Consider the following 26,362-nt stretch of genomic DNA (forward strand, 5'->3'; position numbering starts at 1 on the left):
ATTCAAGCGATTGTAGTACCCAGACAATCTGAGCACATGCTCACTAGTTGAGCGATTCTCCTCCATATTTTAGCTATAGAACTTGTTGGAGACTTCATATCTCTCAACTCGGGTATTTACTTGAAATATTAACTTCAACTCCTGGAACATCTCATATGGTCCATGACGTTCAAAACGTCTTTGAAGTCCCGATTCTAAGCCGTTAAGCATGGTGCACTAAACTATCAAGTAGTCATCATATTGAGCTAGCCAAACGTTCATAACGTCTGCATCTGCTCCTGCAATAGGTCTGTCACCTAGCGGTGCATCAAGGACATAATTCTTCTGTGCAGCAATGAGGATAAACCTCAGATCACGGATCCAATCCGCATCATTGCTACTAACATCTTTCAACACAATTTTCTCTAGGAACATATCAAAATAAACATATGAAAGCAACAACGCGAGCTATTGATCTACAACATAGATTTGCAAAATACTATCAGGACTAAATTCATGATAAATTAAAGTTCAATTAATCATATTACTTAAGAACTCCCACTTAGATAGACATCCCTCTAATATTCTAAGTGATCACGGGATCCAAATCAACTAAACCATGTCCGATCATCACGTGAGATGGAGTAGTTTCATTGGTGAACATCACTATGTTGATCATATCTACTATATGATTCACGCTCGACATTTCGGTCTCCGTGTTTCGAGGCCATATCTGTATATGCTTGGCTCGTCAAGTATAACCTGAGTATTCCGCGTGTGCAACTGTTTTGCACCCGTTGTATTTGAACGTAGAACCTATCACACCCGATCATCACGTGGTGTTTCAGCACGAAGAACTTTCGCAACGGTGCATACTCAGGGAGAACACTTCTTGATAATTAGTGAGAGATCATCTTATAATGCTACCGTCAATCAAAGCAAGATAAGATGCATAAAAGATAAACATCACATGCAATCAATATAAGTGATATGATATGGCCATCATCATCTTGTGCTTGTGATCTCCATCTTCGAAGCACCGTTGTGATCACCATCATCACCGGCGCGACACCTTGATCTCCATCGTAGCATCGTTGTCGTCTCGCCAATCTTATGCTTCCACGACTATCGCTACCGCTTAGTGATAAAGTAAAGCATTACATCGCGATTGCATTGCATACAATAAAGCGACAACCATATGGCTCCTGCCAGTTGCCGGTAACTCGGTTACAAAACATGATCATCTCATACAATAAAATTTAGCATCATGTCTTGACCATATCACATCACAACATGCCCTGCAAAAACAAGTTAGACGTCCTCTACTTTGTTGTTGCAAGTTTTACGTGGCTGCTACGGGCTTAAGCAAGAACCAATCTTACCTACGCATCAAAACCACAACGATAGTTTGTCAAGTTGGTGCTGTTTTAACCTTCGCAAGGACCGGGCGTAGCCACACTCGGTTCAACTAAAGTTGGGGAAACTGTCACCCGCAAGCCACCTATGTGCAAAGCACGTCGGGAGAACCGGTCTCGCGTAAGCGTACGCGTAATGTCGGTCCGGGCCGCTTCATCCAACAATACCGCCGAACCAAAGTATGACATGCTGGTAGGCAGTATGACTTATATCGCCCACAACTCACTTGTGTTCTACTCGTGCATATAACATCAACACATAAAACCTAGGCTCGAATGCCACTGTTGGGGAACGTAGTAATTTCAAAAAATTTCCTACGCACACGCAAGATCATGGTGATGCATAGCAACGAGAGGGGATAGTGTTGTCTACGTACCCTCGTAGACCGTTCGCGGAAGCGTTATATCAACGCGGTTGATGTAGTCGTACGTCTTCACGTCCGACCGATCCAAGTACCGAAAGCACGGCACCTTCGAGTTCTGCACACGTTCGGCTCGGTGACGTCCTCGCCTTCTCGATCCAGCAAGAGGGGCGAAGTAGTAGATGAGTTCCGGCAGCACGACGGCGTGGTGACGGTGTTGGTGAAGAACATTCTCCGCAGGGCTTCGGCTAAGCACTACGAAAACTATGACGGAGGATAAACTAGAGAGGACGGGGTTGCCGGCACACGGCTTGGTGTTTCTTGATGTGTCTTTGGTGCTAGCCCTGCCCCTCTATTTATATGTTGAGCCCTGGGGTCGAAACTTGGAGTAAAAGCCTCCACAAAGTCGGTTTCACCCGAAAGGCAAGAGTCCTTCTCGGACTCCAGGGCCAGACGCCAGGGTTCCCGGCGTCTGGACCCAGACGCCAGGGACCCTAGCGTCTGGCCCCTGGACTCCGCAAAACTTCCTTTTGCGCTTTCCATAAACGTTGTGGGCTTTTCCCTTTGGCCCAAATAAAGTGTTCTCGTACCCAAACATTTCGGGAAACATCCGGAATCCCTTCCGATGATTTCCGGAACCCTTCCGGTGACCAAACACTATTATCCCATATATCAAACTTTATCTCCGGACCATTCCGGAGTTCCTCGTCATGTCCGTGATCTCATCCCGGACTCCGAACAACATTCGGTCACCAACATACATAACTCACATAGTACTATATCGTCAACGAACGTTAAGCGTGCGGACCCTACGGGTTCGAGAACTATGTAGACATGACCGAGACACCTCTCTGGTCAATAACCAATAGCGGGACCTGGATGCCCATATTGGCTCCTACATATTCTACGAAGATCTTTATCGGCCAGACCGCATAACAACATACGTTGTTCCCTTTGTCATCGGTATGTTACTTGCCCGAGATTCGATCGTCGGTATCTAATACCTAGTTCAATCTCGTTACCGGCAAGTCTCTTTACTCGTTCCGTAATACATCATCTCGCAACTAACTCATTAGTTGCAATGCTTGCAAGGCTTATGTGATGTGCATTACCGAGAGGGCCCAGAGATACCTCTCCGACAATTGGAGTGACAAATCCTAATCTCGAAATACGCCAACCCAACATTCACCTTTGGAGACACCTGTAGAGCTCCTTTATAATCACCCAGTTACGTTGTGATGTTTGGTAGCACACAAAGTGTTCCTCCGGTAAACAGGAGTTGCATAATCTCATAGTCATAGGAACATGTATAAGTCATGAAGAAAGCAATAGCAACATACTAAACGATCGAGTGCTAAGCTAACGGAATGGGTCAAGTCAATCACATCATTCTCCTAATGATGTGATCCCGTTAATCAAATAACAACTCTTTGTCTATGGTTAGGAAACATAACCATCTTTGATTAACGAGCTAGTCAAGTAGAGGCATACTAGTGACACTCTGTTTGTCTATGTATTCACACATGTATTATGTTTCCGGTTAATACAATTCTAGCATGAATAATAAACATTTATCATAAAATTAGGAAATAAATAATAGCTTTATTATTGCCTCTAGGGCATATTTCCTTCACTAAGATAGATCATGGAGTAGCTTCTCCGACAAGTGGCAATTGCTTCTTCATTCCCTCCGGCGGTTGCCTCCTTTTAGAAAAATCGACGGATCCAAATTCTATTTTGAGGCGACTTACATTTAGGTATTGTGATAGTCCTTGACAACGGAAAGCAACAGCGTGGAATGCGGACTTTAGGGCATCTACAATGCAGGCGCTAACGCCAGGCGCCAGGCTTAGAATCCTGGCCGTTTCCCGCTAATCCTGTCCAATTCCCGAAATTTGGTTAGCATCGATGCCACAAGAGTCGTCTTGCGCTAGCCAAGTTGCCCATTCATTTTTCTGCGTGTAGCGCTCGTATGATAAGCGTTGCATGCATGGACTCCAAGCCCAGGCGCTAGGTGAGAGATCCTTTTTTATTACTCCCTCCGTCCTAAAATAAGTGACTTAACTTTGTACTAATTTTATATCAAAATTAATACAAAGTTGAGTCATTTATTTTAGAATTAATGGAGTACCAATTAAGCACCTGATTAGGAATCAGGCGCTTTGCGATGGAGATGCCCGCGCATCACCGCGTCGCCGTAGCTTCTGGCCTTGGATCACAAGCTAGCGATCCCCGCGTCCTCGGCACACGGATCGATCGGCATCCTCCTGGCTTGGGAGGTTGACCACGACGCCCGCTGCCAGCGAGTGGCGTAGTGCGTACCTGGTGCGCGTGCCCTTTCCGGCGTGCGTCTCGCCGCGGATGTGGATCGATGGCCTCGCTATCGGTACCCATGCAGCTCAAGATGGCCCTCTCGCTTCAACGTTCCATCTCTGACCAAGTCACTGGTCAGCACTCGGCAGCGATGGAACCAGGGCGCGTCCGTGGCAGTTATTTCGAGAGGCCCGTCCTCAGCTCAAAGGTACTGTACTGTACTGTACGTGGTACTGTAGTACAGCAGACAGTAGTGCCCTCACGGGTGGTGCAGAAACTCTCAAGTTTCAGTAACGAATCAATCAAATCAAACATAAAGAAACGAGTCAAGCAGTGCCCAGAACCGGAAGCAATCGATCGCGTGCGCCGCTTTGCCGTTTCAACTGCTTTGCTTCACCTTGATTTCAGTCAAGTGTGCATACACCAGAAGTTAGCATTTGGTTTATTTTTTTCTGCTGTTTCAGTTAGGTCATTTTGCCTGCATTCCAAAAGCAGTAACAGGTTAGATTGTTATCACAAAGACATCTTAGAGCATCTCCAACAGAGGCGCTAAAAATAGTCCATGCTGTAAAAATCGCTAATTTAGCGCGCGGAGCATCTCCAGCAGACGCTGCAAAAGCTAGCCCGCTGCAAAATCCATCCGGCGCGCTGGGAATTTCGGCATCACACGCGGGATATTTGCTGCGCGACGTACAGCGCGCTGAATAATGACGCGCGAAGACCAGCTCTGCTCGTTCCGCCATTTCCTACAGCTCGCCGCCGCCGGCCGCCGCCACTCCTTTGTGTGCTCGTCGTCTGCTCTTCCCGGCATGGGGCGGAGCCGCCACTGCCCTTCTGCTCGCCGGCTGAAGCTTGCCGCCTCGAGTTCGCCGGCCGGGAGCCGTCGTTGCCCCTCTGCTCGCAGCCTCCCTGTGGCCGAAGGCTAGCGTTGCATGCGGAGCTTGCGGTTTCCGATCGATTGCAAGCGAGCTGATAGGGAAGCCAAGCTAGCTAGCTCGTGTTTGTGCATCAAGCTAGCTCGCGTGCGGTGGCCGGCGATTTCAACGATCCAACAATTGGGGAGCTAATTGTGTTTTTGTTTTGGTCAGATGGATTTATCTGTAAATGTTAGGGACCTGTTTGTTGTAGATATATTTGTGACACTTTATTTTCTTAGTGCATCTGCTGGACCGCTGCGCGCCGTCCGCTACGCGCTATATTTTTGTGCGTCTGCTGAACTGAGTCGGCCATAGCGCGCTAAAATTACTAAAATGACGCTGTAAAATTATTTTAGTGCGTCGCGTGTCGGTTAGAGATGCTTTTATGTTCCTTCGCAAAAAAAGAAAAAGAAAAAAGGACAGCTTATGCTGGACTTGAGAAATGCCAGACACCATGCATGACGGCCAGTTCGAAATAAACCTGCCCTGTGACTGTCTGACTGATGGATGGTGATGCAGACTGCAGACAGAAACATGATGCCTGACTGCTCATGGAAAAATGTCATACATACAACCGTCAAAGTTAATGTAGACTAGCAACGTTGCTTCAAGTGCTTCGTTCCACTTCAACCACTGCCGCAGAGCGATAGACAGACACATAAAAACTAGGGAAAAATTGGATCATACGCGAAACATGTAAGGCTGCAGCTTCCCGCAGAAGACGAACAGTCGTGGGAAGTACAAGGCGACCACGAACCCGACGACGAACCCGACCGCAACACCGACGGCGGCGCCGTCGTCCCCTCCCTGTCTCCGCTCGCAGTATCGTAAAGGTTCACCGCAGAGCCCTTGGTTACCGGTGAAGTTGGCGGCCGGAAACGACCGGAGGGAGCCCGGAACGGGGCCCGACAGGAGGTTGTCCGCAACGTTGATCGAGGTTAGCCTCGCGAGGTGGCCGATCTGCTCCGGAATCTGGCCACGGAGCTGGTTGCGCTCAAGGTTGAGGACGTTGAGGTATGCCATGCCTGAGACGCTGCCCGGGATTTCGCCGGAGAAGCTGTTGTTGGAGAGGTCCAGGTATGTCACGTAGGGTAGCTGCCGCGAAATGTCTCGGGGGATTGGTCCTGAGAGGCCGTTGCCTGACAGGTCTAGCCCGGTCAGGCTGGTACAGAACTCAAGGCCCTGGGGAAACTGGCCCTTGAGTCCCATGCTGCCGAGATGCAATGACATGACCGCGCCAGATGTCCAGCGTTCCGCACCCTGACCGGATGAAGTATCACCCGCGGCGGCACTGTCAGAGGCCGGCGAGTCGTTGGGTGTGCCTTGGGGATTGTTCAGGAGCTGCTGGACGGCCATCAAGCATCGGATGTCATTGTTGGAGGAGCCACAACACGCTGATAGGCTGCCTGTGCTAATCAGAACCAACCAGAGGAGGAGCTTTGTATCTTCAGGTACCATGGCAGAGCTCAGAGCCGCACAGAAACGATCAGCTGCACTTCCGAAATTACTTATTCTGACTTGCCAAATCCAGGCTCTGGATCTTCTGCTACCAAAGAGGCAAAGAACACCGCGGGATTATCTGAAGGAAAAGTGCAAGGTAAGTCAGGTTACCACAAAATTCAGCATGTTACAACACCTTGTAAAAGGATATATACATCTGACGAGGTAGCTAGCAGAAAGGCTATTGCCCATCAACCCACAATGAACACTAATAAATCCTTTTCCAGAAGGAAATCAATAATCAATACTGAGAAGATGCCTACTCCATGTATACTTCGCGATAAGAAGCTATTCACAATTGCTACAAAGAGGTAAAGAACCCGAGACCCGAGTTAATAAAACTTCAAAAGACAAAGCTGATATTGATATGGATTCAGTCTTTTAGACCTTGGTCAACATGAGGAAATGTGAACAGCTTAGCTAATGAACTTCTATGGAATATGGATGTATTGAACTCCTTCACTAATCCTTTCCAACTACGCTTTTAATCAACTTGTGGAACAACGGTACGAATGAACAGATCCCAGCATGAGCAGCGGCCATGGCCCATGGATGAACAAGATGAGCAGAAGCACGACCCATCAAAGTTTTCACTAACAGCTTGAGAAGGGGGAAACGGGACTCACCGTCGCCCAACAATGGGTCTGAGCATCGGCGTGGGGCGACGAGAGAGGCGACGGCGGCGTCTGGAGAGGGGAAACTGGATTTGGATATGTAGAAGCAACGAGATGCTGTGGATGTGCATTGCATCGAAGGAAGATTGGTGCGAGGTAGCAGGTGGGGAAAGGAGATTGTGTTTGAAAAATAAATAAGAAAGCGCGACCTCGTGCAAGACCAAGAACTGAAAAGAAGACATTGTTTTTCTCTTGCAGTCGTCGTCGTCGTCGTCGTTGATCGTGTTCAGACTGATCCATCTTCCCTCTGCAACTGCCATGGATTTCTTGGAGAATCACAGATTCTGTTGTTTGATAGCATAAAAAAAACATATATCGGATAGTACTAGCTTGGTATGTATGTACAGAGTGTGCGATAGCGTGAAGCGTCGTACCTCCTCGTTGGAGGGCGCGTCTTCGTGTTAATCCTAGCTACTCTCCAAGCTAAGCTAACCTCCAGCTGAAGATAACATGGCAACGTGACAACTTGCATGACATATAGTGTTTTTTTTTTGCTAGTAAAAGAGCTTTACTGCTAACTAATCAGGCATACAATCATGATACAACGTATCCGTTAGGAATACTGGAATGCAATTAAGCCATAAGCATCTCCTCCTAACATTTGTCGTCTGCTTCGCACATAAGTGAGCCGCCTCGTTAGCGTCTCTTCGTACGAAAATTAGCCTAAAACTCTCAAATTGTGCACTCAGTTCTTTGATCTCATGAAGAACTCCAACGATCTCAGCACGATCAAAATCTTCTGTCTCCCACAGCTTTATAATTGCTTGAGCGTCGCTCTCGACGACAACTCTATGGAAGCCTCTCTCCAGGGCCATTCGGACCCCATCCCGAATCGCCTCAGCTTCCATTGCCATCGAGCTTGTTGCAAACTCATACCAAAGGGCCTGTGCACGTAAGAGATTGCCAAAACTATCACGGATCACCAGCCCGAAAGACCCTTGATTGGTATTCTCATCAAAGGAGGCATCAACATTCACCTTGATCACTCCATTTTCAAGTGGTGACCATTTAGCTTTCAGCTTCGGCGCCTTAATTATGGTTTCTTTTCCTGTCATAACCAAATTCATCACTGTATCAGTAACCCATTTGACAGATTGCGCTATGGTACGTCCAGCCTCCCCATGTCTTCTTGCACTTCGCTCAGTCCATATTGCCCACGCACCACAACAAATAACGCAAGCATCTGCTTGAGAAACCTTGGTTCCATCAACAAGATCAAGTGTCCACGACTGCGGGTGAAGTTTGGGAATTTTAATGCCAGTTAGACTTTTAATCTCGTCCCAAAAACTCCAAGCCCAAGTGCAATAAAAAATTGCATGCATCGAAGTTTCCGGCTGCCCACAACTTTCACAGAAGTCAATTTCCTCCATATGTCTTCGCTTCAGCACCGCGCGGCACGGAATGAAATCATGACAAATACGCCACCAGAAATTCCTAACCTTTGGAGGAACTTGAAGTCGCCACATTTTCTTCCATGCATTTCCTTGACTGCTACTGGAACCCGGGTGGACTCTTTGATGGCATTTAGCTACTAGCTCTCTATATGCTGATCTTACTGTGAAATTCCCATGCTTTTCAAAGTGCCACGCCCATGAGTCCTCGGTGAAGCAACCGAGGGGGATCCTGCAGATTGCACTCACATCAGGTTCAACAAAATGCAATTTTATCATATTGATATCACATTCCCCAGTGTCTTCATCTATTAGATCTTGTACTGTGTTCACGGCTGCACCTGGGAGCTTCACAATAGGTTTGAAACCACAATTAGATGGAATCCATGGATCATCCCAAGGCCGAATAGAAGAGCCATCTCCAACCCTCTTCACCAACCCCAGTTTTAGTACCTCTCTGCCATGGAGTATTGCCCTCCAAATGTGTGATGACCCTCTCTTGTTCTTGGCTAACATAAAGTCATGATCATGAAAATACTTGCCTTTAAGAACTCTAGCACACAACGATTTTGGTGTGTTAAATAACCTCCAGCCCTGCTTTGCAAGCATAGCCTGATTAAACATTTCAAAATCCCTAAAGCCCATGCCTCCATCTCCTTTTGGTATAGCTATATCTCTCCATTTTTTCCAATGAAGCTTCCTTCGGCTTTCATCTCCACCCCAGAAGAATCGAGCCACTATAACAGTCAACTTTTTACATAGTTTTTTGGACAACCTGAAACAACTCATGGAATATGTGGGAATTGCCTGACAAACCACTTTGATCAAAACTTCCCTTGCTGCGGTGCTCAGAAGTTTGGGAACATACCCATTTACTAGTTTACGGATACTGGTGGCAGTGTGTTCGAATTGAACATCGGATGAGCGACCAATGGCCGTTGGCAGCCCCAAATACTTCTCAACAAGAGCTTCCGTCTCAATCTCAGTTTGCTCACGGACCACCGCTTTCATCTCATCGGAACAATTGGCACTGAAGAATATGGCAGACTTCGCTCGGTTCACCATTTGGCTTGAAGCTTCTTGAGAGACGTCCAGAGTGTTATGCAATCTGGTAGCTGCCTCAGAAGAGGCCTGTGTAAACACCAGACAATCATCTGCAAACAACAAGTGGGACACCCATGGAGCATGTATTCCAACTCTAACACCTCGGGATAGCTGGTCTGGGCCACGGAATTTCAACAAACTGCTCAACCCTTCCGCACATATGAGAAATAGATACGGTGAGATGGGATCGCCCTGCCTGATGCCTTTGGTAGGTCTGAAAGATTATGAGAATTGGCCATTAACTCGAATTGAAAAAGACATAGTCTGAACGCATACCATTACCCGGTCGATCCACTCAGCAGCAAACCCAAGTTTCTCCATCATCGCACGCAAGTATGTCCATTCCACCCTATCGTACGCCTTAGCCATATCAAGCTTCACTGCCATATCTCCAGACTTGCCCTTCTTTTTCTTAAGATAATGAATGCACTCATATGCCGTTAGGACGTTGTCCGAAATCAGCCAGCCCGGGACAAACGCTGACTGCTCTTCCGCAATGATATCATCCAGTACTGGTCTCAGTCGTAGAGCAAGGACTTTTGAAGCTAGCTTGTAGAGCACATTACACAAGGAGATCGGTCTGTACTGTGTTAAATCTTGTGGATTTTTGATTTTAGGAATAAGAACCAACACGGTACTGTTCACAATCTCCGGCATTTCTCCTCCCTCAAGGAAAGTGCGAATTGCATCACAAACAACATCTTTAAGTAAGTGCCAATAGAAGCCCGCTGTAAACCCATCAGGACCAGGGGCTTTATTGGGATGCATCATAAAGAGCGCATTCTCTATCTTTTCATTGGAAATTGGTGCACACAGCCTAACATTCATTGCTTCAGTAACTTTGTTTGGAACCCAGTCTGTCACTAGCTCCGGCCTCGTCTCATGTTGGGCTGTGAAGAGATCAGAATAAAAATTCATAGCGAGGGTCTCCAGCTCCGGCTGTGTCATCGCCACTGATCCATCTGGCTTCTTCAGTTTTTTGATCTTATTTATGCGGGATCTTTCTTTCATCTTAGCATGGAAAAAATCAGTGTTTCTATCACCTTCCGACAGCCATAGTACCCTGGAACGTTGCTTTGTCAACGCCTCCTCCCTAGCCAACAATTCAGATATACGTTTCAAGAGGTCTTTCTCGGCTCTAGTTGGTCCAGACCGCAGAGAAGCTGCTCGCACCCTCTCCAGCCGGTGTCTCATAGCTTTGAGCTGTTTTTGAACAGAACCAAACTCCTCCCTACTCCATTTCTGCAGCTTTTGGCGAACAGAATTCAGTGCGTCATATACCCCGGCCAGGTCATTTGCTTGAGGTTGCCAGCTCTCAACTACCACTTCCTCGTACCTCTCATGCCTCGTCCATGCATTCTCGAAACAGAAAGGTTTGTTGCGGCTGCAGTCATGGACCCAAACAGACCGTTGGGTCCTTAAGAGAAGCGCACAGTGGTCCGATTCAGAAGTCTGAATGTGTTGTACAGACGTGTTGTCAAAAAGCTCTAGGAATTTATCATCAGCCATTCCTCTATCCAGCCGTACTTTCACGTTACATCTACCTTGTTGCCGGTTGTCCCATGTATACGGAAGACCGGAGAACCCAAGGTCGATAAGCCGACAGTAATCTACAGTATCCCTGAAGCCCTCCATCTTCCACTCTTCTCCGTCATTGCCGCCAAACTGTTCGGATGCATCAAGAACCTCATTGAAATCCCCCGCACATAGCCACGGGTGATCATATTCTCTTCTCAAGTATTGCAATAACTCCCAACTATTCTTCCTCTTCGATCTCGCCGGCTCACCGTAGAACCCGGTGAATCGCCATTCCTTCTCTCCTGTATCCTCATTCCGCACAAACACGTCAATGTGCGAATTGCTGAAAGACTTTCGGGACACGAGAGACTCATTATTCCAGTAAAGAACTAGGCCACCACTCAGCCCCCTTGCTTTAACTCCGAAAGCATTGCTGAAACCCAAATGAAGCTTCAAATCCTGCGCTCTCTTGTCTGACACCTTAGTCTCCGAGAGAAAAATAAGGCAGGGCGATGTAACCTAATGAGGTCACATATTTCACGAACTGTCTCCGGCTGCCCAATTCCGCGACAGTTCAAACACAAAATATTCATTGCTCCCGGCGCGACCCATCTATGGGGTCCGCCGAAGACGAGCTTGTCGAGTCTGAGTCACCATTGTCACCTTTGTGCCATTTAAGAGCCTCAGTACAGTCTTTACCATTGAGGTCATCAATCATCATATTACCTCCCTCTTTTCCTTTCAAATGAACCTCTTCCGGAACCTCATCGGTTGTCGCCGTTGCAAACGCCAACCTCTTGTTACTGTTCTTGTCATTTGAAATTTCAAAAATATCCATATCTTTGGGTATAACTTGGCTCGACGTAGTATCAGCAATATAATTCACTCTGCCATTATTGGTTCTCTCAGGGTGCATCCCCCAATCACCCCAGCTGCTTCCATCTCTTGCAAAACTGTCCCCTGCAGCACTACCCGCATATTCACAATTGCCTCGACCTGCGCTGTCGCTATATAGCTGCACCCTCACCATAACATACTCCTGGTTATCTTGATCGCTACATAGTATGCTCTTTTTTGTAAGTTGCAGAGGTGGATAAAATTGATTATCGGCAGCCTGGGAGACCTTTGCTCTGTTTATTACAATGCATTCTCTCTTCAGAGTCTCTAACAGACCCATAGAGTTAACCTGTAGAATTGAGATAGTGCTCACCCCAGGGCATTGAGATGTCAGGGCTATGTATGCATCACCCAAGTCCCTCATCAGCACTTCTCCCTCAGATTCCACCACCATGCCAAGAACCATATCGGACCATCCATCCTCGCCGCGCTTCACAACCATCGGAGACCTCATGACAAATCGTGGCCCAGATACCATCCCCATCTCCGCGCCTTCGCCATATTCTTCTGCAGCGGAACTAGATTTCTCATATACATAATCCCCTGTATTAACTGAGCCCTCCATTAAAGGCATCGAACCATCAGAGGACGAATTAGCTTTGCAAGCTGTCACCAATTCCTTCTTCTTCAATAGCAGACCAACCTCTTCGACTCTCAAATCAATACCAAAAATCCCCGCTGCCTTCACTCTCATCCGAGTCAGCAGGCTCGACGGATCCCTCGAACGCCGCACGATATCCAGGGCGCGCTTCCTCAGAGCAGCCCACTCGACGGGGACGAGGCCGCCGCTATCGAACCATAATCCCCGAGCAACCCTAGGGTCCTCGGTGGCGGCCACCTCCATCCTCTCTCCCTTACCTCGCCGCCGCCGCCCAGACGCCTGTTCTGAAGAGACCTTAAGCTTATCCCCCCTTTCTAAATAGATGATACAGGAGGAAGAGAGAAACAGATTTCTGAGATGAGAGAGGATTAGTAATGATTGAGTGGGAAGAAACGAAACTAGAAATGGAGAAAGATAGAGGAGGGAGGGAGCGGAAGAAATCAAGGGGAAGAAGGAAACGGCAATCGCCAGTCGCTGGCAGTTCGCCCAAATCGCCACTCCTGGATACTGTAGCAGGGGAAAGTAAATAGCAATCATCGGGGCTTCGTATCTCAGTGTTGAACATCCTCCCTTGGTCACAACTTGATCAAGTTAAGATTATATTTAAACTTTTCAAACCTTCCTATGGGCAATGCTTTGCTAAAATCATCTGCAATCTGATCTCTAGAGTGCACAAGCTGAATTTCCAATGGTTGTTAGCAGCTCGTTCTCTGACAAAGTGCAAATCCGATGGCTGAGCACCCATGGCGGTGGAAGTCCGGTGGCAGCTGTGTGGAGGAGAGCGAACTGAGAAGAGGAGATAGATGCTCGGGCAACGAGAGGGGAGGCGGTTATGAGAGAATTGGCACGAGCCCTAGCGGTAAGTTCGACGTGGCGGGGTGCGTCCGGGCGTTCCCATATTCGCCTCAGATTTGGGTCGGATATGGGGGGTGTCGGTCAGTCCGGCGTTTGGGCCAAAAATAAGGCGCTCGGTTGGGTGGCGTTTTTTTCATCCGGGCACTGACCGGGCAGCCCGGCCGGGCGTTTGGGACGAGTATTGGGGGGGGGGGGGTCTGGCTGTAGTTGCTCTTACTCCCTCTGTAAATAAATAAAAGATGTTTTAGATCACTAGTAATTCCAACTTGGGTTTGTGAAAAAAAGCAAAAAAAATACAGAAACATATGAAAGTAGGATAAATGTTCTTGGGAGCCGACGAAGAAGTCCATGTGTCATGAGTCGCGCGGGTGGGGGGGGGGATTAAATAAGCGTCCAAAAAAATATGATTTAAGCTTGAACAAATATGTAATAAAACTAGCGTTTAATTTGTCAAGCACAAAAACTAAATATATCAGACTCAATTATGTGCACCAACAACCTATACTAAGCAATATAAACAACCATGCGATAGCAAGATATATAACATGAAGCATTATGCCTATCACAGACTAAGTGCATAAGTAAAGGGCTCAGGTAAGAAATAACCAAGGCATGTAGAGATGAGGATGTATCCCAAGTTCACACCTTTGCGCATGCTAATCTCCGTTAGAGCAACGTGGAGGCACAATACTCCTAGGACCACTGTATTCTCCTCACGTCTTCGCACAATGCAAAATACTATGATTCCACTAAGGAACCATTGAGAGCGGCCACCAAACTTTACAAATGATGACCCTTGGGGGCGGTCATCGTAACCCGTATAAATTTCTTGGGGCAATCTCCACAACTTAATTGAAGACTCTGAAGCTTGCCCGGGGCTTTGCACCATAACGATTGAGCTCCACGATACCACCAACCGTCTAGGGCGTCCAAACACCCAAGAGGCACAAGCTTTAGGGTGCCCAAACACCCAAGAGAAAGTTTGCCCAAAGTCGTTTGGAGCAAAGGGAAAGAATACCACCTTTTAAAGTAGGGGCAAAAATCCAACCGTTATGCACTGGTTATGCCTTAAGCGGTACTACCACTTGGGCGAGCGGTACTACCGCTTAGCACGGTAGTTTCAACGTGACCCAACAAGCACTGAACCAATACTAGTATGATAGTTCCGTCGGAGCGGTACTGCTGCGTACAACAAGCGGTACTACCGCGAATTGTTGAAGGGCGACAGAGAAACCAATGGTAGTTCGCACGGTGCCAGAGCGGCGCCAACAATACTACCGCGAGTTGACAAAGGGCATAAAGAAGGCTTCAACAGAAGTGAAAGTAGCCGTGGTACTAACCAACAAAGTACCGCCTAAGATGTACTACCGTGAGTAGCAAGCAGTACTACCATGAATTGTTGAGGGGGCAACAGAAGCCTCAAGCTCAAGTAGAACTAGCCGCGGTACCGACCAGCAGAAGTATCGCCTAAGTGGTAGTACCATAGATACCAGCGGTACTACCGCTTGGCCTTTGCCAAAAAGGGCAATGCACAACAGATGAATGCAAGTAAGACCAAAACTGCCATAACTTGTGTAAATGAACTCTGATTTCAATAAACTCAAGGTTGATAGAAAGCTGAGCTGTCAAATCACGATAAAAACCTCCATGAGTGAAGAACTGATAAAAACACCAACATAAAAAACACAATATATAGATGATGCATACGAAATCGGTTTTCGATAAGCTTGAGCTTGTTATGAAGATGACCAGAAGCTCGAAAACTCACAGGGAGAAAAGCCAAACAAGAACCAAGAAAGATGATGACAAGGGTGCAATGGTTTGAGCTCTCCACGAACAATACGATCAAGCTACTCACTCAGCCCCCCTCCCTCCTTGATAGTACGGTAATCAAACCTATAACCCGGTCTCTCAACTAACACTATGAGACCGGTAAAATAGAAAACCTATCAATGTCAAACCTTTGACTTGCGCTTAGTTCACTTGAGCTAGATGATGAAGATCTTGTCCTTCTTAAATTGAATCACCTTTCTTGATTGCGCTGACTAGATGAAGACTAGTAGATTGTTCCCCCATAGTCCACTATGGGTGAGCCTCTATTCGGCACATCTTTACAAGTCCATTATCACCAGAATGGACGACAAGCTTCAAGCATGTGATTTTTTCGTGATGTTTCTCTTGAACTTGCACAACACCATTATCGCGGTCGATGACCCTACCATTACGGCGGTCGTCATCATCACCCTCGCGGCATTCGCCATACCGGCGGACAGCTGGGGTACCATAAGATTGGATCCCGAGCGAGACCCTCGTAGGGGAGTGAGAATCCAAACCCCGGCCAAAGCCGATGTGCCTGCACCTGCAGACCCCATCCACGTCACTGCCGCCAATGAACTACAAGCATCGCAGGCACGGGAACGAACGCGGACGGGTGGTCGATGGCCGCAGATTTAGCATCGACACCGTGGCTTGGTGCAGAATGGGGTTGGGGCCTTCAGAGCCATAAGCGACTGATCATGGTCAACGCCCCCCGCCGTCAAGCTGTCGACCTAGTGGTTGTGGTTCTCGTGACTAGTGCGAATGGGACTGGGACACCGTGAAGGTGGAGAGGCCATCAGAGACACCGAAGGAGCAGCGAGAGAGTGAGGTGTAAATGTGTTTGGACAGTGAGGCAAGAGAGGGGTGGGTGTTAAGTTGGATTTGAGACGTCTCGTCTGTCTTTCATATTTTTTTAGACATGCAAGCGAGAGGCACACATGGCTCGCCATAGACTAGCTCCCCAAAACGGTAAAATCGACAGTTCCCGCTTAGCCTAACCTTGAAACCGCCTTAAGATTTTTGTTGGTCGGAGAATTGATGAGACAATCAAACAAACCAAGTTGGGCTGGATGCACGCGGCCAAATAGTCTTTTTTTTTCTTTTGCGTGGTCATGCAACCAAATAGAGTCTTGACGCGAACCAATTTGTGATTGAATGGTTAGAGGGACAGTGGTATCTCAGCCCACTAGGGTTCAAGTTCTGATGCTCGCATTATTCCTATATTTATTTCAGAATTTCCGGCGATGCGCTTTCAGTAAGAGGAGACGTTCCCGTCGACGATAAGATGTCTTCGGTGACTTCGTAAATTTCAAGATGACATGCTGGCTCAGTCTCACGGAGGTTCTTATAGAGGTAGGGCGTGCGTGTGTGTATTTATAGGAATGAGTATATGCACGTATGTATCAGCGCTTGCGTCTGTATTGATATTCAAAAAAAAATAGAGTCTTGACATACCTGTTACCGAAAGCAACGGTGTGGAATGCCTACTTTAGCGGCGTATCACCGCGTGGCCGTAGCCTGTCGCATTGGAGCGCGAACGCTACACCAGCTAGCGATCCGCGTGGATGGATGGATCGGTATCCGCTTGGCCTGGGAGGTTTGACCACGGCGTCCCTGGCGAGTGGCGTGGCGTAGTCGGGCGTGCGTCTCGCCGCGGATGTGGATGGATGGGCTCGATAGCTACTGGACGGAAGCCATGCATGCAACTCGAGAGATGGCCCTCTCGCTTCAACATGACATCTCTGTTCTCTGACCAAGTCACGGTGGGTCAGCACTGATGTCGGCTGGACAAGCATGCGTGGAAATAACGGGCGGAAGCCCAGATCAAGTTGGGACCTGGGTCGACCTAGGACGATGAACATCCTCGGTGGCTCGACGCGTTTACGTCGTCGGACTACACCATCGATGAGTAGTTTTATCTATTTTCAGTTAGCATCGTTTTATCTATTTTTATTTAGTTGCTTGTGGTTTGGGGCTTGAACTATGCTATGAATTTGAACTATGTGTTGTTTTAAAAAAATTCCAAGCGCCGGCTGGTCGCGCGCTAGATTTTGCGGCGCATGGTGAAGCGCTATAGCGACACGCTAAATTTTGCAGTGCCTGGTAAAGCAACCACCTCCTCGACTCGTTGATCTCCTCCGAGCGTCCGCCTTCTTTCTCTGCCTGCATGGTGCAGCTATGCGCGCGTCGACGGCGGATGACGCGACTGTAGGCACTGGAGGGGCCGTACAACGCGGCATCGTCCATGCCCGTGCCGCGTGCTCCCCACTGTGCCGGCCTGGAGCAACTCGCCACTCCTTCACAAGCTGGCTTGGAGCGGCGAGTTGCTGAACCACGTGCCGAATTGGGGCGACAACTTGCTCCGTCGGTCTAGGGGAGGGAGGTAGAGTAGCGAGCTGTCTCGCTTGTATCCGCCGGGCTCGACGGGCCACAAGGCTGACTTTTAGGCCGAAGAACTGCTCTTCCTGCCCGTCGGATGCCATCAAAATGGTGAAGAAAATGGTGAAGGAGGAGATGAGGGGAGCAGCGGAGGGGTGTGACTCTTGCCCGACCTCTGCCCTCGTTTAATTAGAGGGCGGGAGGGAGGAGCTCGGCCGGCGTTGAGTTTAATGCCGACCCGCTTCTGAACGGACGTGTGGCTGAAATAGGTTTCTCGGCTTCCACACGAAGTTACTGTAGGCGTACGAATGCGGCGAGAAGGCGTGTTCAGCCGGATGTGTAGCGGGCGACGCCTTTAGCCGGCGCGCCGCTTCAATGGCGGAGGCAATGAGACTGATCTGCCTTTAATGTGGGGCAGCGCGCTCTACAACAACATTAATGTGGACAGTTGGCACCAGGCGGGAGCACGCGCGAGAGGTGGGAGGGATTTTTTGGTGAGTCTCGGTGGTCAGAAACGGGCTTAGGATCGATCCGAACTCCCGCAAATCTCTTTAATTACTTTTGTCTCCAGGTTACAAAAAAATCATGTTGAACTGTCCCACGGATCAATATAGGTCAGCGTTAGATATCTTCAGTGATCCAGACAGCGCGATCCAACGGTTGCGAAAGGTTTACGAGGAGATGCCCGTAGCTTGTTGCTTTGGAAGGCGAACGCTAGCTACGTACACAAGCTAATGATCCCCGTGTCGTCGGCACACGGATCGATCGGTACCGTATCCTCCCTCTTGGCTTGGGAGGTTTTTTTTCCATCAAACTTAGGACTTTATTCAGAATAACAAAAGTCGGTTACAGTCTTTCCATAGGCTAGCACGTAGGAAATCTGAGCTAACATCTAGCCAACTATCCATCCCATCAAGCATACAGGCGCGCTGAGCACAGAGATGGGCCGGCACATTCAAGTTCCTACCGACATGTCGAACCGAAAAAGAAATAAAGTGTGGTACAATGTCCAAAAATTCTCTAAAGATAGGCGATGCAATCGATCTGGAATTGCCTCGCGAGTTTCAGAGATCAACCAAGTGAAGACAGTCAACCTCCATTATCACATGTGAGTAACCTCGGAGCTGAGCAAAAATTACCCCCTCCCTGAAAGCCAGTAACTCGGCAATGAAAGGGTTTGAGACGCCCGACAGAGGCTTGCACCAAGCGCCTTGGAAAGCCAGATGGGAGCGTGCAACTCCCCCCGCCCCTCCGTTGGCCCGGTCGTCGAACACTGACCCGTCAGTGTTAATGGTGATCCATCCCGCTTCGCGGGGGGGGGGGGGGGGGGGGCACTGGCCAGCCGTCCGAGCATGTCAGCCTGGTATGTCAACAATAGACAGCGTCTCCTGCACCCACTTCATGGCCATCGAAGGATCGAACCCTTGTTGTTCATGTGTCCACTTGTTCGTCGAAGTCCAAATGGAGTGCATGATGGTAATAATCTTGCACCGTGCATCATCAGAGAGCATCTTATCTAGTGTGATGTCGCGAGCCCAGGTGTCTTGTGCAGCCGCGGTAGCTGTAAGTCGAAGCGATCTCTAGCTGCCACCGAGAACATGCTTGCATGTGTGCAAGTTATCAATGCATGCTTCAGATCTTCATCTGTAGCTTGACAGATATCACAACGGCCCGTCGTTTTGATGTGTCGATGATGTAGAGTCGCAGAGTCTGGTAGGATCCCGCGCAGAGCTCTCCATCAGAATACTCTGATCTTTGGTAGCACATTTAGCTTTTAAAGTGCAGTCCACAACTGTTTGTTGTTCGGTGATACCTCCGTTACCGTCCCTTTCTCTGGAGAACTAAGCTCATTACGAGTCATGAGAGATCGATACGCCGATTTGGGAGGTTGACCACGGCGCCTTGGTGAGTGGCGTACTGCGTACGTGGTGCGGGTGCGTCTCGCCGCGGATGTCGATGGAGGGCCTCGCTATCGGGACCCATCCATACAGCTCTAGAGATAGCCGTCTCGCTTCAACGAACGACCAAGTCACGGCGGGTCAGCAGTGATGGAACCACAGCGCGTCTGTCGTAGTGAGGCCCATCGAACTCCAGCTTGGACAGCTCAAAGGTACTTCAGTACGTGGTAGTACAGCAGACAGCAGTGCCCTTACGGGTGGTGTAGAAACTCTCAAGTTTCGTTAACGAATCAATCTGTATCTGCGGGCGGGCAGTCCCTTTTCTTCTCAAAGAGAAAGAAACGAGTCAAGCAGTGCCCAGAACCGGAAGCAATCGATGGCGTGTGCGGCTTTGCCGTCACAACTGGTTTGCTTGACCTTGATTTCGGGTGGGCGTGCATCAATACATCAGAACATAACATTTTCAGATTATTATCACACCGTGCATCGTTGTACAAGAGATTTTTTTTTGTGACTGAAATATGCATAGCAAAGGTCACGGACAGAAAATGCAAGGTTAACTGGAAGATGGTCTGTCGCCCGACCTACCTCGGCGGTCTAGGCATCCTCGATCACGACAAATTCTCTCGCGCACTCCGGCTGCACTGGCTTTGGTTTGCCTTGGCGAATCCCCAGCGAGCGTGGGTGGGCATGGAAACCCCGCGCGATGACAAGGACAAGGACCTTTTTATGCGGCAACGACAATCATCATGGGCGATGGTTTGACGGCGAGCTTGCACTCTCCATGGCTAAATGGGCAAAAACCAAAGGACATAGCCCCGGGCATTTTTGGCCTATCCAAGCGCACCAATAGCTGTGTCGCCAAGGCCTTAAGCAATAATAATTGGGTTAGACACATCAACCTGCAAGGTGGCTTCTCGGTCTTGCTCATCCAACAATTTTACGAGCTTTGGCGTCAATTCCTTGATGTCGAGTTGGTCCCGAGCACGAAGGACGAAATCCGATGGAAGTTCACGGCTGATGCTACTCCGCCACCACAACATACAAGATGCAGTTTGCCAAACTGATCAAATCCGAGATGCCCACTATGGTATGGAAGATTTGGGCACCTCCAAAGTTCAAGTTTTTCTACTGGCTCATTCTTCAGGATAGGTTGATCCGTAGAGGTTAGCCAAACTGCGACCCTTGCCAGCTTTGCAAGCACGAAGCAGAAACAACGGTGTATCTTATGTTCAAGTGCCGCTTTACAATCAGAGTTTGGAACTTGATCTTTAGTTGGATTGGTTAGCAGTCCAGGACACAATTAAGCAATGGTGAAACTCGAGTGAAGGGCGGCCAGGATACAATAAGAAGGTGATCAACTCTTTACAAATGTTCATCTGCTGGAAGATCTAGAACGAAATAAATGCGCGGTTTTTCGTAACAAGGCCTCCCTGCCCACTAAGGTGGTGGCGATAATCATGAATGAGACGAAGACTTGGGTGATTGCTGGGGCTAGATTTTAGGGAAATATTTTACCGGGAGAGTGATCCCTTTCTATTTTGGCATGCATGGCCCTGTAACAACTAAAACTATGTTCTTCTCCTTATTTAATGATGAGATGAGGCCTCCGTTTAAAAAAAAAATGCATTGCAAGCAAACACACCGGCACATGCCAAGTTTCCACGCTCATCGGATGAAAGCTAACTTTTTCAACACGAGACAAAGACAATCATCCAAAAAAAAGACAAAATAGATTCGCAGTTGGAGTTGTTGTTCACGACAGAAAATTTTCCAAAACATGCGGATCGATCATACGCGGAAGCCGTAAGCACGGAGCCTCGTGGAGAAGACGACCCAGTGCAGGGAGTAGAAGGCCGCCACGAACCCCACGACGAACCCGACAGCCGCTCCGATACTAGACTCATTGTTGATCTGCATGATCCGAGTAAATTGCAAAAAACCATCACAATTGGGGACCCTAATTCAGAAAACCATCACCTTTTAAAAAAATTTCAAATAACCACCACCATTCTGCTGACAGTTTTCAAAAAAACACTGATAGGTCACTAAACACATGTTAACAACGTTTCTGATAGATGGGGGCCGATGTAAGTGATGATGTGGCACTGAAATCTCACGGTGTTTGGCCTGTACAGTAAGCTGCACATGGGACCCGCACGTCAGCCTCTATACTTCCTCCTCCACAAGCGTTGACAGGGGGAAATAATCACACCTGCATCTGATCGGCGCACCAACGGATTCAGCCGCCGGCCGGCTCGCGAGCCTCCGCCTCCGTGATCTCCCTCCACCTTGTCTATCTATGCTCCTGCACGCGAGCCGCATCAGCGACCATGGCCAGGCACGGGGGCGCGAGCAGCGGCGGCGGCATCGACCAGGCACGGGGGCGCAAGCAGCCACGCAAGGGCACGAGCAAGTGCAGCGGCCACGGCTACGCACGGGGGCGCGAGCAGCAGCAGCAGCCACGCACGGGGGCACGAGCTGCAGCACCGGCCGCGCCCGTGCGCGCGAGCAGCAGCACCGGCCTCAGGACGGGCCGCGAGCAGCAGCACCGGCCGCGCCCGGGCACGCGACCATCAGCACCGGCCACGCGACAGGCCGCGAGCAGCAGCACCGGCCACGCCCGAGCACGCGACCATCAGCACCGGCCACGCGACGGGCCGCGAGTAGCAGCACCGGCCGTGCCCGGGCACGCGACCATCAGCAGCGGCCACGCAAGGCGGCTCGAGCTACCGCCTGCTACAGAGTACGGGCACGCCGCAGCGATGGCAGGAACGCGAACTCTGCCCAGCGCCCCGACTACCCCGTGGGCGCCCTGGTCCGGCACCGAGATCCCTCATGTGGGCCATCTCCTTCCCCCCTATTTCGCCGTTGCCCGCGACATCCAGAGCACCATGGCCGAGAGCACGAGCTCTTGGTCCGCCCCGCGCCCCGACTACCCCATGAGCGCCTGGTCCGGCACCGCCTCTCTGCCTGCGGCCGCGCTACCTCGCACTCAAGTCACTCGCAGCCCATTCCTACACTGCCACCGCTGGTGTTGTACTGCTGCCACTGGCGAGCTAGGCGGCCGACGGGATGCCCTCTAGGTGTTTGAGGAAATTACTCAACAGGACCTAACGTCCGTCTCCTCACTCTGTTTGGCATATGCCACTTTGACCTGACAATAGGACCTACCGTCAGATTCGTTGTCAAACGGCTCTAATCAATCGATCAGTGTTTTCTAAAAACTGTCAGCACAATCATGATGGTTATTTAAAAAAAATCAAAAAATGATGGTTTTTTGAATTAGGGTCTTCAATTATGATGGTTTTTTGCAATTTACTCCTATGATCCGCACCCATCCCCGTCCCTTCCCGGGGCACTCGTCCAGCGGTGCACCACACAGCCCCTGGTTGCCAGCAAAATGCGACGCCGGAAACTTCCGCAGCAAAGCAGGAACAGGCCCCGATAACAGGTTGTCCGCGACGCTGAACGCCGTTAGCCGGCGAAGCGCGTTGAACCGCTCCGGAATCTGGCCGCCGAGCTGATTGTACTCGAGGTTGAGCACGTTGAGGTACACCATGTTGGCGATGCTGTCCGGGATCTCGCCGGAGAAGCTGTTGTTCGAGAGGTCCAGGTGCGGCGCGTCGTGCGCGATGCAGGATGGGATCGGCCCTGAGAATCTGTTGCCTGACAGGTCCAGCGCGATCATGCTCGTGCAGTCATGGAGACCTCGAGGAAATGGGCCTTCAAGTCCGAAGTTGGAAAGGCGCAGAGAGAGCACCCTGTTCTCGTCGTGGCTCCAGCATTCCACGCCGGTGAATCCGCATATCGAGGGAATGGGAAGGAGAGCTTTTATCATATAATAATATTGGAAAGAGCAAGTTTTAAGCAACCGTGCCTTGCATTAGCAAAATTTCAACGATGTGTTATTTGGAAAAAGAAGTCAACGACTGAGCAACAACTATATGACTAGTAGAATGCCCGTGCGTTGCTACGGGCTATAATGTGTATGTTTAGGTCTCATTTGGTTTGGAGGATTTTCGTAGGAAAAACATAGAAATAAGAATTCCAGAGGAAAATTTCCTATGTATGCATTCGGTTTGTAGGAAATGCATGCAGGAATTTCGTAGGAATACTACTCATTTCCCGTGTTTTTGAAGGAAACTACATATCCACTCAAAGCTCATTTTACGCGTAGGAACGAGGTAAGTCAATTCCTTAGGATAGCAAGTGCCATCCTATCATATTCCTATACTACTCCTAATTCCTACGTTTTGATTTCCTCCAAACCGAATGAGCCCTTAAGATTCCTTCTTCAGACATCAAACAGAGGCCCAATTGGCTCCCCGAAATCCAACCGTTTGGACAGCTTGGGCTCCCCCAAATCCAGCCAATATGTGGGGGAGAAAAGTGAGTGTCCAGACTATCCGTCATGTTATCTCCAACACAAAAACCCCACCCGATGATGCATACTCTTTTTTTCCATATCAGACTCTCCCCTTCCCATTGGTTTACCCGCCCTAGTGGAACATTTGTTTCTAGAGCCCTCTCCTTTTCTCATGTTCGTCGTAGCACCATCTATCCTTTACACCGTACTTCCACTGGAGCCACATTGCTCTCTGTCCTGATCCCCTCTCCCCGTATTCCTATTGATGCGCCACCGCCACCAAGGGGGGGGGCGAAGGCGTGGGCTGCCCATGACGCCCCTCGAGCAAGAAGGCAGTTGTAACATATAGTTGAACGTCATGCATTACCACGAAATAATAAGAGTATAAAGTATGATATCCGTTATTGGGCATGCAACTGATACGTCACCATCTCCGCTATTAACTCTTGAAGCAACCAACCAATAAATTTACGCTTCTATTGAAGCCAAAAATTTCTACGACTTGGTAAAAAATGAAACGCTCACTCTTGCAAGTTGCTACATAGCCATCTCTAATAAAATGTAATTTACCATATTTTGAAGAGTATCGAAAATATTCCTCTCAAACAGTCGTAACTCAACAGACCAACCACAATCCTCATCCCCTCACTCTCAACCCATACTCTTATCACAAAATCTATTTCGCCGTGTTCTAAGTGAGCCAATGATAGACATCGCGGTGGCAGGCCAACAACAAGGGATAAGGGCAGCAACCGCCTTCCTATCTTAGTGCCAGAAATCAACCTACCTTTTTATGGAACGAAAATAAAAATGAAATTTTCATGTATATCAAATTAAAAATCAACCACACTTGTTGTGCGAATTGGACACCGTGGAACACGACCTTTGCCTTTGCCCCCCCATGGTCACCGGTTTTCCTAGTAACAAACATGATGATTGTTTGCTTGGTAGATGACAAATCAAAAGAGAATGCACAAAGCACTCTGCCTGCAATCTTGAGCCGTCGGACGTAACAGCCACTGGCGCCTTTCTCAAATTGTTGTTCATATACACAAGATGGAATTATTCTTGCAAAATGGCATACATGTACATGTTGTACAATGAAATGTAAGTATATCTGTGTATGGATAATGTAGGCTATACATGTTGTGCATAACTTTATTTTAAACAAAACTCAGATGTGGAAATTGCTAAGCTACCGGCTATGTCCTGAATATACTGAAATTGACTTCATAGGCAGGATCCACATATTGATCCAGCACGGAAGAACATCCCCTGCTCCTAGTGTAACCTAACTGACAAACATGAATACACATATCTGATGGATTGCATTACCTCAAGTGCACATAGTTGGTTTCTGGCCTAAGAGTTGCTCTGACATTGCATGGAACATTCCCTGCTCCTAGTAGAATGCCCATGCATTGCAACTGGCTGCGTTGGTGACTTCTTTTTTACCTCTATATAAAATGCTCTCCTTTTCTTCCTTCCCCAACTAAAAATGTTTCTCAGACTGATATGTGAATGTATACATTTACAAACATACTAAAATATCAAGAGCTAAAGACATATTTATGGAATAACATTTCTACAACACATTAGATTGGGAACATCTATAATGGTGACTTGCCACCAAATCCCATTTATATTTCAGAACGTGTTTGTCCTACCAATATGTACCTTCAAGATCTCTCTGCCCTCTCTCCCTCCCTCGATCTCCCCCTCTCTTGATCTCGAGTGTGTTGCCTACAAGTGGCAGCATCGCACGCATGCATGCATGCACGCACGCACACACATTTCGTTCGATCACATCAGAATGCTATATTTAACCATCCATATTTTTTTAATATGATACATTGTTTTGAAGAGAAGAAAAATGGTTGTGCATATGATAACTTACTTCAAGACATCATCTCATCTACGTAGGTCCCGTTCGGGGATCAGAAGGACCCAAACAGCCATAGCAATGAAAATAATGACATACAACATAGGAGAGTTTGCACAATTACATACAAGCTTATGGTGTTGACATAAGCATTAGTTGATTGGAACTCCATTCTGGCAGTAACCACAGAATCTGACATCCTCTTGGATGTCGACACAACCATGATGTCCGCCCCCTCATGGTTTGTTCTTCTTCACTTTTGAAGTTGCCGTACCACCCCGTCACCAACACTCACAGTGTCCCGTCGTTGCCCGTGCATTGCAATGGGGCTTTCAACAACAATCATGTATCACCCTTCAGGGTAAAAATACTATGTATCACTCTTATTCATTCAATATATTCATTCTCTACCTCTCCAATCCATACTCGCCACCTCTGTCAATGCCGCATCCGGCTCACAATCTCTCTCTCCATCCCACTTAAATACACA

At 48.5% G+C, this 26,362-nt stretch overlaps 2 protein-coding genes across 2 annotated transcripts; both read right to left on the reverse strand.

Annotated features, from left to right (window-relative positions):
• Positions 1-5,512: 5,512 nt before the first annotated feature.
• Positions 5,513-7,384, reverse strand: LOC125545541 (probable inactive receptor kinase At1g27190). The gene is made up of 2 exons (XM_048709531.1): positions 7,113-7,384; positions 5,513-6,565 (listed from the first exon to the last, which is right to left on the reverse strand). Exon 2 carries the CDS (start codon positions 6,442-6,444, stop codon positions 5,668-5,670), a length of 777 nt encoding a protein of 258 aa, XP_048565488.1. The 5' UTR covers positions 6,445-6,565; positions 7,113-7,384; the 3' UTR covers positions 5,513-5,667.
• A 14,028-nt stretch (positions 7,385-21,412) lies between these two features.
• Positions 21,413-23,462, reverse strand: LOC125547066 (probably inactive leucine-rich repeat receptor-like protein kinase At5g48380). Its single transcript, XM_048711094.1, has 2 exons — positions 22,944-23,462; positions 21,413-21,535 (listed from the first exon to the last, which is right to left on the reverse strand). The coding sequence occupies exons 1-2, from the start codon at positions 23,460-23,462 to the stop codon at positions 21,413-21,415; spliced, it is 642 nt and encodes a 213-aa protein (XP_048567051.1).
• Between the last annotated feature and the right edge of the window lie 2,900 nt (positions 23,463-26,362).

Source organism: Triticum urartu, chromosome 3 (assembly GCF_003073215.2).
Source record: "Triticum urartu cultivar G1812 chromosome 3, Tu2.1, whole genome shotgun sequence".
Classification (NCBI taxonomy): Eukaryota; Viridiplantae; Streptophyta; class Magnoliopsida; order Poales; family Poaceae; genus Triticum; species Triticum urartu.